At 33.5% G+C, this 12,003-nt stretch overlaps 2 protein-coding genes across 2 annotated transcripts; one reads left to right on the top strand and one right to left on the bottom strand.

Moving 5' to 3' along the window:
* Positions 1-922: 922 nt before the first annotated feature.
* On the top strand, positions 923-1,757 carry LOC131661967 (non-classical arabinogalactan protein 30). The gene has a single exon (XM_058931630.1). The coding sequence runs from the start codon at positions 960-962 to the stop codon at positions 1,482-1,484; it is 525 nt and encodes a 174-aa protein (XP_058787613.1). The 5' UTR covers positions 923-959; the 3' UTR covers positions 1,485-1,757.
* A 129-nt stretch (positions 1,758-1,886) lies between these two features.
* On the bottom strand, positions 1,887-5,299 carry LOC131661966 (uncharacterized). Its single transcript, XM_058931629.1, has 5 exons — positions 5,130-5,299; positions 4,901-5,045; positions 4,589-4,746; positions 3,636-3,714; positions 1,887-3,103 (listed from the first exon to the last, which is right to left on the bottom strand). Exons 1-5 carry the CDS (start codon positions 5,213-5,215, stop codon positions 2,180-2,182), a joined length of 1,392 nt encoding a protein of 463 aa, XP_058787612.1. The 5' UTR covers positions 5,216-5,299; the 3' UTR covers positions 1,887-2,179.
* Positions 5,300-12,003: the final 6,704 nt, after the last annotated feature.

Raw genomic sequence — 12,003 nt, 5'->3', positions numbered from 1 at the left:
CATAATCGATCATTCTCATTTTATAATTTTAATTTTTAATATATTATATGTTAATACATCAAATTTATTATTTATTGACATTTTAATAATCTTAATAAAAATATAATTTATAATTTAGATATCCAAAAACCGATCCAAAGTACACGCATGAAATTAGATCAGATTTTTTAATCAATCATCCAAAATCGAACCGAATCACAAATAAATTTATCTTTGGATTCAATAAATTTTTACCTCAAAATCGATCGAAATCGAACCGTAAACATCCCTACTTCAAACCTACATTCACAATATTTCAGGAAAAAAAAATTATTGCTCAACTTGTATTTTTTATTAAGAAAAAATTGCAAACTTCATAAAAGTTTTTCACAAACAAAATTACGAATTCTCTCGATTATAATTTTTATACGGACAAAAGTGCAAATTCTCCCCATTGTAATTTTGTTCGGAGAAAATTGTTAATACAATTAGAATTCCTAGAAAGAAAACCATACACAACTATTTTAAACCCTAGTATATCAAAAATATTAGAGTTGTTGTGGTGAAAAAAATTGGAACTAACTCTATATCTTTACTATTTTTTTTTTCTTCTTTTCATTGTTTAATAAGATTTGGATGAATATCGATTTTGAAAGACATTTTGATATTTTTTTATCACAGTAACTTCGAGTTTGCATTGGGCCATTATTATCTACAATATTATGTATTTTGGTATAGCTAGGAAATATACATGTACATGGTGAAAGGTGGCCTTCACGTATAAATATTATAAAGTATATGAAATACAATTGTCAACATAATGGAATGCACGTTGATCCCCTCTATCAAAGTCTCCAAGTTTCAAATATACCAATGAGCTATTATCGACATTCTTCTATATATATCAACATATCAAACGTTTTTCTTCAATAAGTAAGCATTATCTCTACCTCTTTCTCTTCCCTTTATCCTTTGAGAAAATGGCTAGAAGAAACTTCAGCAGCATTGTTTCCTTCTTTCTTCTCCTTGTAGCCTTCACTTACACACAAGCTAGTGAAAATGTTCCATACACAAGAGAGAAGAAAATAGATGTGGTTGTGGAAACCACAGTCTACTGTCAAACCTGTGAGCATTCAGGAACTTGGTCTCTAATTGGAGCCAAGCCAATTCCTTCTGCCAAAGTAAGCATCACCTGCAAATCACACAAAGGTCATGTTAGCTTCTACAAAGTGTTTGAAACCGACAAAAACGGTTACCTCTATGCACCACTAGAGGGGTTCAAGATGCAGCATATATTAGATCATCCACTTCACTCTTGCTTTGTGAAGCCTCTTTGGTCTCCTCTTGAGAGTTGCGTTCTTTTGTCGAATGTTAATTATGGTTTGAATGGATCGCCGCTTCGTTATGAGAGCAAGAGGTTGCATGGAAGCAAGTATGAGGCTGTTATTTATGCTGCTGGTCCCTTGGCTTTCCATCCTCCAGATTGCTCAAAGACTCACTACTAATTTCTCAGACAATTATGAATCGCCCATCAACCATTAAGATTCTTTGACTATTATTATGTTGTTTCTATGATTTGTATGTGTATTAAGTTTTCAATCTTAAATTGTATCTTTGTTATGTTTTTTTGGGTATACGGATTCACAAATTGTAACGTCACTATGGATAATGTGATTTGTGTTTCTAATGAGTTTTTGACTGTTCTTGCTTGACTTCCATAAGCATACAAAGTTAGTAAAAGTCATAAGTTTATATTAGAAATTTAGAGTAATGAAATGAAAGCTTTCATTTGATTATGCCACACAAAATCAATACAATTCTGCTTACAAAATACAAATAAAATTGGAACTCAGCAAAACACTTTGTTTCTACCCTAGGTATTACAGGGTGCAAATGTATACAAGATATTCTCAAGCGAAGTCTCTGAATCGGATCTTGAGAAATCTAAATAACACTTCTATTTGTTACAAATGATAAGAATGCGTAAAAATTGATATTCGACCAATTAGATCCTGACTGACCATACATGGGAGAGTTGGCGGCGACGTAGAATTCTTGTGTTTCTTGTCAAACTTCTTTCGTAACAATAAGCATTTTCCAAAATAAAATCCACCTGAAGAGGGGAGTGAATTAGTTCAACCCTCACAATAATCTCAAAGAAGGAAACATGAAGATATGCATCCACAAAAACACTTTGTTCTTAAAAATTCAGAGGCATATTAAACATCTTGTTAATGTCATCCATGGCTTCCTTTGTATGGAGAGTTGGCTCAAACAAATCAGATTCTTTTGACTTCCGCGGCAATTTTGGTAGGGGAGGACGTTGTTTCGGCTCAAGGTCATCATCATCATCAGCTAGGATTGAAAACCCGCAGAGTTCCTTCCCGCGGTTGTTCACCGGTGCCTTCTCCTGCTTCGCTGATCTTTTTCTCCTGACAAAATCTATTGGCTCCCCAAACATGTTGTTTATGTCATTCATTGCTTCCTTCATGTTAACTGTGGGATCTACTAAACCGTTGTGACAAACATTTTCCACCTTTGGTTCATCTAAAATGGCAGAACCAACAAATCTGCGAACAACTGTATCCTCTCTAAACTTTGAATTCTGAGATCTTTGTGCATTCATATCGCTAGATTTTTCAGAAGGAACGTCCTTAGGTTTGGGGAAAACAGAGCCATTTACTTTTGAAGCCAATGAAGTAGAATCTTCAGAACGTCCTTCATCATCAATATATATCTGGAATGATTCTTGGTGAGGCTTGCCAGCTTCGGTCCTTTGCTGATGCGATGAGGAACCACTTGGTTTGATTCCATTGTCCAAGTTTTCGTCAACAAAAACTTCAAAGTTGTTCTCTGTACTGCGGTTTTCTTTCGATATGTTTTTATGTGATTTCCTTGCCAAAGGAACATCCAGTGGCTCATTGAACATGCTGTTAATGGCATTCATTGCCTCCTTCATATTTATTGTAGGATCAACTAGCCCATTATGGCATGCATTTTCTGCCTCGGACTTTCCATCCATGGCAGTGTCAACAAACTTGTTGACTACAACTGTATGTTCACCACGAAATCTCTTGTTCTCATCATTTTTAGACTTTACATGTCTATCAGAACCTCTCATTTCCTGAGGTAGTATGACAAAAAAAAAAAAGAAGATTAAACAGAGTTGAATATCTTACCTTTTTATTAATAAAAATCACAATAAACGGGTCTAACGAGTTCAGCGTCACAACCTAGAGGGTGAGTGAGATTAAACAGAGATGGGGCGTGCAAGGAAAGAGGGTTAGTAGAGTGTGGAGGATTGTTCCGTGGAAGTGAATGAGATTTTAAACTGAGACGGGGCCTGCAAGGAAGGAGGGTTAGTAGGGTGTGGAGGTTTGTTCTGGAGAAGTCAAGGGGAGTGGTTGGGAGAATTCTCAAAGAAGTTAGAGTTATGCACTGTCTATGTTGCGAAATTGTGAGGTGTATGAAGGCTTATGTTTGGCAAGAGATCGAGGTTTTAATGCAGTAGAACTTCATGTGGATTTCAGATAGTGGTCCAAAACATAACTAATGACGATAATGTAAATGTCATGGGAATGCACCAAGTACCAAGACTAACAAAATAGATGCCAAAAACAGCATGGATGGACACAAAGTAAAAAGCTAGTCACTACCTGAATTTTCTTCTTACGCTTCATGCGTTGAAGAAATTGTTCATAAGATTTCTGCATTTCATCCACTGGCTCTGCAAGGCTATATTCAACAAGAGAAATGTTTTTTGTACGACCAAATTTAGACAACTTTCTTGACAATTTCGTAAGTGGTTAATGCAATTCAAATCGGTAGTAAACTACATTCAGTAAATGGCTAAGGGATATAACCAATGTTGAAATTCATAACCACCAATGTAACTAAATTAGCCATGAATATGGACATGGTTAATCATAATTTTCACATGCTCAACTAAATGATGAAACTCATTAACCACCAACACACGTAGGTGGTGAGTGATGACCAATGTAGTCAAGCACGAGATCTTAAGTAGGATCGGTCGGCTAGTAAAAGAGCGCAAAACTTGGATTGTTAGCACGGCTCGTATGATCCTACCAAAGGGAAAAGGGGTGATTTCATACATATATAACACAAATGCACAAAAAACATGAAAAATCTTAATCCAAACCCCAAAAAAGACCCATCACATTTTTTTATGATCTTGCTTCAAAAAGCTCGGACTTGATCATGCCGACGAAGAAAATGATCTTTTTTTTATCTTAGCACTCTCGGGCATCCTTAGCACATAAGATCTTACGATCCAACACTCGATCTTGACTATACTGGTGACGCATAATATCATCACCGCCTATTTTTGTTGTTCAATATAACACAATTGATTCAACAATAGGGGCAAGCAAGGTAAACATGACTTGAGTAGATTTTGAACAAAAAGGCATCTTAAAACAATCAACGAACTCAATAGTCATTCGCTATGTCAAACTTCTAACTTGAAAACAATGCATGTACCAAATTTGAAGCATAATCTAATGAATTTCTAACCCTATTTCCAGAAAACAAGCATCAAAACACTGTAATAAATCAAACTGTGCATATAAATAGAGCAGAAACTTACTTCTTAGCTCCCAAACGGTACATTTTTTCTGCTTCATCATACATCTTATTCTTCTCATAATAAAGAGCATATGCTTGATAGAACTGACAACGTTTTATTCCAATATGATTAACACCCATGGTTCTCAATAACGCACTCGGGTCATCAACAAAATCCATCTACAAATTAGGGAAAAACCATTCAACATTTCATTATCCCTTTGTTTAAACCTAATCACAGAAACTCCAAATCCAACATGTTAACACCAAAAAATTAAACTAATAACCAAAAAAAAAAACTCATTTTTGTAAAAGGGGTGATTGATTCAGTTACCAAATGGAGCCAAACGCGAATATAACGTAAGTCGTTTTTGTAACGTTTATCGAGCTCGAATGTTCGGGCGCATTTCTGCAAGAATTCTGGGAGTTTTTCCTTGAGGGTTTTTGAGGGAAGAGTATCCTTCAACTTTTTGATCCCTCTGCAGTGTTTGAAATCAGTGAGTATTGAAAAATCTGAACTACAGAGAGAAAGTGTGTGTAAGAGAGAGAGGGGATGGGATTACCGAAGCCAAGGAAGAAGAGGGTCCTTGCCGGTGTAGGTGGTTATATCTGAGGATAAGGAAGATAAGAGTTCATCGACATTCGCCATTTCAGAATGGAATCGGCGGCGGTTGCCGTCGCGGTGACACGGTGGTCCTGATTTGAATTTTTGTGAGCGCCTACTACACTCTTTAAAATGAGTTTTTTTTTTTTTTTTAATATTTTTGCTTTTTCAATTAGAAAAATGATAGGCCCAAATTAACCCAATTTTAAGTCCCGAAGAACTATTTTTATTCGCGTATTTCTCAATACATCTCATAGATCTCTTAGACACCACGTAAAATTCTAATTTTGTCCTCTGTTTCGTAGATGTACATTCCAAAGCACTCATATTTTATAAAAACTGTTTTTTTCCGTAGATGCATCTACAGAAACATTAAAAAATAGTATATATAGTTTAAATCAAGTGATTTCAGTTCAGCAAGCCTTTCGTATATGCATCTACGGAACATGGTGAAAACAGAGTGTTCCGTAGATGCACCTACGAAACTGTCTGCTATATTTTCAAATCATGTTCATTTAACTCCAAAACTAAATTTTGGTTACAAAAATGTAAAATTAAAGTAATGCATTTTAAACACAATAGTAGGTAAACCAAACAAATACATCGTATAAATAATGTCGGTCATAATCTAGAATACATCATCAAAGAAATACAAACATAAAAAAAAACCACAAGCATCACGACTGTGTGTGTCGGACATCGTCTTGCTGCTCTCTTCTGCCTCTGGCCCCGCGTCCACATCTACGTCCACCACACCCTCTCCTGGCTCTGCCTCTCGCATCAAGTGTCCCACCAGTCCTGCCACGACTTCTACGGTACAAAAATGCCTCATGTGCCAGCCTAATCATAACATCCACCACACGCCTCTCCTCAGACCCCTTAGGGAATAAACCATCTGCAATGGCTCCCAGGCCCGTGTCAGCTATCTGACGACACCGAGGAAGAAGATTCTGAGTGTGGTCCAACTCAGCCTGATGAGCTTGAAGAATCTCCTCGTGGGCTGGTTTGGGCGGATCTCCAGGTGCAACAAGAAGCATGTACGGGTGTGACACTCTATAGTACCAGGTGATGTACCCTTCAACGCAGCTCTAGTCGCTCTCTGCTCTCGTCGCCCGAGCCTCCTCAGGAATCGTGTGATGCTCCCAGTCTGCAAATACCTCATCTAACTGCTGACGGGTCATGGTGATAGGAGCGGAGATTATAGAGTCGCGAGGTATCGTCTGTGCGTAGCCAAACTGACGAATGACGCGCTCCAGAAGATACAATGATGGTCGAGTTGGCGGCCTACCATTCAAAATACAGTGTTATTCATCAAATGGAACCGTCTCCCGGTGCTCAACATAGCAGTCATAACGTACGTCATCGACAATCATCCGATCAAGTTTATGCCTGTAAGGATCCGACACATGGTTCCCTCTGAGGGGGCTGAATGCACTGGCACGCGGCATGAGCTCAGTGTAGGTAGACACCTCTCCCCAACCAATAATGTTTCGGAAGTGCTATAGTATCCAAGCCTGAAAAAAACCCAGTTATTTTAATTTAATATCACAATATATATATATATATATATATATATATATATATATATATATATATATATAAGTAGAAGGGGATAAGATTATTATCACTAAACGGGTACAACTACCTTCCATTATCCTTTCCTTCCACATACATCCTTCTCCGAGTCTGTAGTAACTATACGTCAGTACAACCGCTCCTCAGTTGTACTCATGGATACGTGTTGTATCTGATAAGTACGTCAAGTAGATGACGTATGTGTACGACGATCTCGTGTCCACAAAGAGCTGAGTGCCTATCAAATATAAGAAGTAACATTACACCGTCCGCTCTCTATGTATATTCCCCTCCACCTCGTGGCCAGCAGCCTGATGTGCCGCAAGAAAATTTGCATCATATAACCTCTGCAAAGGTACGGAACCTCACATGCGCCTCGCGGGTCCTCTCCACCTCCTCAAGTGCGTCATCCGGGTCAGCTCCCAGCTCAGCAATCAGCATCTCCATTGCTTCCTCCTTCGTCATCCTACCATGACCAAGGAGGTTACCCGTGATAGGTAGATGCAGGAAGCATGCCACATCATCAATAGTGATGATAATCTCACCTGATAGGTTCAAACTTATTAATGTTAAACATTTCATGTAAAGTCTAATATTTTGGCTTCATATTGCTTTGATATATACATGTTATTGTGCATGCTTTTTCCTTCTATTTTATTTGGTTTTTTGCACAAAAAAATCATGGTTTTCTTATCATTTTCTCTTGCCTCAATGCATTTCTCCTATTGTTTATTATGATACATGTTTGGCTCATGTTGCTAATTTTTTACCTAATACATTACCGTGTTTATTAACAGACTAATATGTTAATTTAATTGTCATTGATGGTTAATACTCTTACAGTTATTTTGAGATCTTATTATTAAACTGGGATACAACTTTGTATTGTTTACATTTTTTAAAACCAACTATTTTGTAATCCTATAATTATTTTGACAAATTTGAAATCTTTGATGGTTAATACCAAATGTTATGACATTTTTTAACATTTCTAACTAATTACCACATTTCTAATTAATCATTCTATTTATTATATGTCATGACCACCTATTTTAATCAAAGATTTGCAAAAGGGCAATTGTATGGAAAATGGCAATCATAATTGTTGACTTATGGAACGTGAAAGAGCGTAGTGGTTCGTTGCATCTTGAGATGGTTATAAAAAATTCCATGGTATAATGCTCCTTTCATTAGAATTATTTGATAGTTTGTTTGCTTTTCTTAACATTTTTTTAGGTTTGGAGATAGTCCTAATACTTTTGATGTTTGAAGGATGATCGGATACATTTTTTACTCGACATAGAGACTTCAAAGATTAGATGAAGCAACTAATTTCAAATCATACACATACCCTATACAATTTGAAACTATTGGAGAATGATTTTTACTTGAAGGTTTGTGAAAATAAACTTAAACTACTTTTCAATGGACCTCAGCAGTTTATGAGACAAATTTTTTCGACATGCCTCATCATCAATACAAATTCAAAGCAATCTTTAAGTTTTTTAATGGACATTTCAGTTGTGACTTAGTATATGGTAATGTTTACAACTTTAAGTAGTTAGATATTTCTTTATGTTTCAGGATCTATATTGGAATTTCAGTTGTGAATGTATTGTAATATTTGTGTTGTTGATAGCTTTTACAATGTTATTTTCACTTAGATGTTACTGAAGTGTTTCATGAGGTCATCAAGTCACAGCCTAATGGCAATAGAAAGAAACCATGTGTCAACAATAACATTGCACTCAATGATAAACGTGAAAACAACATTGAGTGTACTCTATAGGAGGATCATGGAATCAAACTTCTTAGCTATATCACCTTAAGCACTACTAACGATCCACATATTCTTATCATCTCTCATGCTTGGTGTAAATAAAACATAGTATTTGAATTTCCATACATCTCTTTCTTTATTACATTGTATTTTCTATGAATATCTAATGACCATCTATTTCCATTGCTAATATATAAGTGTCTGGAAAACCAAGCAAGTCTAATGCTTTGAACGGAACAAGAGTAAAGTCCACACCCACTTAAAAAATTCCCCCAGAGAGTTTTGGAGGATTTATTTTTATTCCAAAACCAACATCCTCCTAATTCGGGAGAACTTAAAATTGTATTGGACAAGAGGTTTGGAGGGATTAAATAAAGGGTTAAACGTTATTTTGCCCCCTGCCATTTGGGGCGAATCTCAAAAACAACCCTGTAAAAAAAAAACACAGATTCCGTCCCTGCCATTTGTAGATTCCCCTGTTTTGCCCCCTCACTGAATGTGGTCAACAAAAATGATGATGTGGCGTGCTATGTTGGATTTTTTATTTTTTTATTGCTGACGTGGCTGCCAACTGGATTTTTTATTAATTTTAAAAAATAAAAAAAAAATTTAAAAAATTATTATTTGTCAAATGTACTCAAAAGTGTAATATGGTGAGAATTGAACCCACCACTTTGACATTACAATACTAACAAGGTATCCATTAGGCTATATGATTTTTATTGTAATACTAATGCACTTAGTTATTTTTATAGCATGCAAACGCTTTTTAAAACTGAACCAACTAAGACTAATAAAATAAGACTAAGTTAATTAAAACTAAATTAATTAAATTAAATTATAATTAAACATAATTAATTAAAACTATACTAAACTAAATTAATTAACACTAAACTAATTAAAAATAAATTAAACTAAACTGAGTTTGATTTAGTATATATACTAACGTTAATTTTAAAATAAATTAATATATTAAACTAAAACTAATATAAATTAAAGTGAATAAATTAAAACTAACTTAACTAAATTGAGTTAAATAACACATTTTAACGTTGAATATATAAAACTAACTTAATTAACACATTTTAACGTTAAAAAACTAAACAAAATTAAATAAATTAAATTAATATTGTTATATTCATTTTTTTAATGTTCAAAAACTAAACTAAATTAAATAAACTAAATTAAAATACTTAATGATAATAAATTAATAAAATTAAAATAATTAATGTTAAATACTTTTACTTTAATTTATATTTTTAGTCTATTATAATTTTATTATTTTCAGTTTATTATAATTTTATTATTTTCAGTTTTTAAATAATGTTTGTTTAATAATTATTAAATTTATTTATAATAAACTAAATAGCGTTTTTAGCATTTTAGTAATTATTCATTTTAGTTTAATATTTATTATTTTTATGTTAATTTTATTATTAATTATTTTTTAAATTTTTAATTTCAGGTTAATGAATTTTTGTATGCAATTATATATTATAAACCAGTTAAATTTATTTTGCCCAAAAATAAGATTTAAATGAATTCAAGACTAAAAATAATGTTGGAATCATAAAATCCTAGACTAGAAATTAGAAAGTAACCAATCATACCAATTGCTAGGATTCTCACGTGTATTTTGTTTTGCTTTGCTTTATTTAATATTAACTAGATAATATATAGCGTTGTAGAGAATACATAATATAAAAAGTAAATTGGTATAGTGGTAAGCACTCTTGTATTTAAGGGCAAGGTCTTGGGTTCAATACCTTGTTATTACAAAATTCTTAATTTTTAAAACTTGCAATTATATATATTTACGTATGAAAAAAATAAATTTGGCCAACATGAAAAAAAAAATTAATTTAAAAAAAATAATATTTTTTTAATAAAAAATTAAATTATAAAAAAATAAATATATCCAGTTGGCAGCCACGTCAGCAATAAAAAAAAAAATCCAACACAGCACGCCACATCATCATTTTTGTTGACCACATTCAGTGAGGGGGCAAAATTTTGGCCAACATGAAAAAAAATTAATTTAAAAAAAATAATATTTTTTTAATAAAAAATTAAATTATAAAAAAATAAATATATCCAGTTGGCAGCCACGTCAGCAATAAAAAAATAAAAAAATCCAACACAGCACGCCACATCATCATTTTTGTTGACCACATTCAGTGAGGGGGCAAAACAGGGGAATCTACAAATGGCAGGGACGGAATCTGTGTTTTTTTTTACAGGGTTGTTTTTGAGATTCGCCTCAAATGGCAGGGGGCAAAATAACGTTTAACCCTTAAATAAATTATTCAAATATAATTTTTGTTGTTAGTGTTTTAAAAATTAAAAATGATAAACTCTATTTTATCATTATATATAAAATATTTTTCCAAAAAAAATATAAAAGTTTCTCTATTTTTTTTAAGTTCTCCCTTCCCTTCTCCTCAAAACTCCCAACAAAGCTTAAGGGTATCATAAAAAAGTTAGTTAACAAAATATGCGAAGATGTTGCCCCATAATTTTGCCATTGAAAACATGTGACGATGTTTTTAACAATTGAAAAATGCCCAAGCTATGAGAAACACATGATTCTTCTTCTTGACAAGGTCAACATATATATTTTCTTAACTTCACCTTCATTATGTTTGTTTAAAATTATTGATTCTTGAGGAAGTAATGAATATGTAGTCTATATAGTGTTAAAGAGATTGAGAGATATTTAAGGAAAGAGAGGACAAGAGATGATCGAAAATCAGAATTTTTCAATACATTTCAATAGGTCTCTTAACAAATTACTACTCTAATTCTTTCATACTAGAAAATTATAATGGCGAAATTTTGTATTCTTACCATATATTTTCTTAACTCTTTTTGCCATCTTAAGGAATATTCAAATGCAACAGTTTTTTTATCAGAGCATGCAATTACATTATCAATGTTTTCTAAGGATGACCATGGGCAGGGTACTATAGTACCTTTCCCCATACTCGCAGTTTAAAAAATCCTCGTATCCGAGCCCATACCCGCGTGGACAACAATGTTCATACCCATACCCGTACTATATGGGTACCTCAATATCCATATCCGTTTACCTGCGTTTGTAGTAAAATTAAATCGATTAATTACAAAATATTATATGATTTTAAATTTTTGTAACAATATTAAAAAAAATTATGGATGTTATTGTTGAGTTAAGAAATAAATAAACACTTTTAGTTAAATGTGTAATAGTTCAATAGCGATATATTTTTAAAAAATTGATAAATATGCATTTTATATAATAATATAAATGATTTTATATAAATGTGTAGTGCGTGTATGGGGCGGGGTGGGTAGTAATATACATTTGCCCACCCTCACACCCGTTTATCTTGGTGTATAATTACTCGTGCCCGTATCCATTTTGTGTTTTTATCCTATCTGTTGTGGGCATTTTTTGCGGGAGCCCTTTGGATATGAGCTAAATTGCCATCTCTAATGT

Source organism: Vicia villosa, linkage group LG3, assembly GCF_029867415.1.
Source record: "Vicia villosa cultivar HV-30 ecotype Madison, WI linkage group LG3, Vvil1.0, whole genome shotgun sequence".
Lineage (NCBI taxonomy): Eukaryota > Viridiplantae > Streptophyta > Magnoliopsida > Fabales > Fabaceae > Vicia > Vicia villosa.
This window is presented reverse-complemented; position numbering and strand designations above follow the sequence as displayed.

Coding starts and splice junctions, on each gene's coding strand:
- LOC131661967 (XM_058931630.1), top strand. CDS start 960: ATGGCTAGAAGAAACTTCAGCAGCATTGTTTCCTTCTTTCTTCTCCTT.
- LOC131661966 (XM_058931629.1), bottom strand. CDS start 5,215: ATGGCGAATGTCGATGAACTCTTATCTTCCTTATCCTCAGATATAACC. Junction 5,046..5,129: donor CCTCTTCTTCCTTGGCTTCG/GTAATCCCATCC, acceptor CAAACACTGCAG/AGGGATCAAAAAGTTGAAGG. Junction 3,715..4,588: donor TACCGTTTGGGAGCTAAGAA/GTAAGTTTCTGC, acceptor TGTTGAATATAG/CCTTGCAGAGCCAGTGGATG.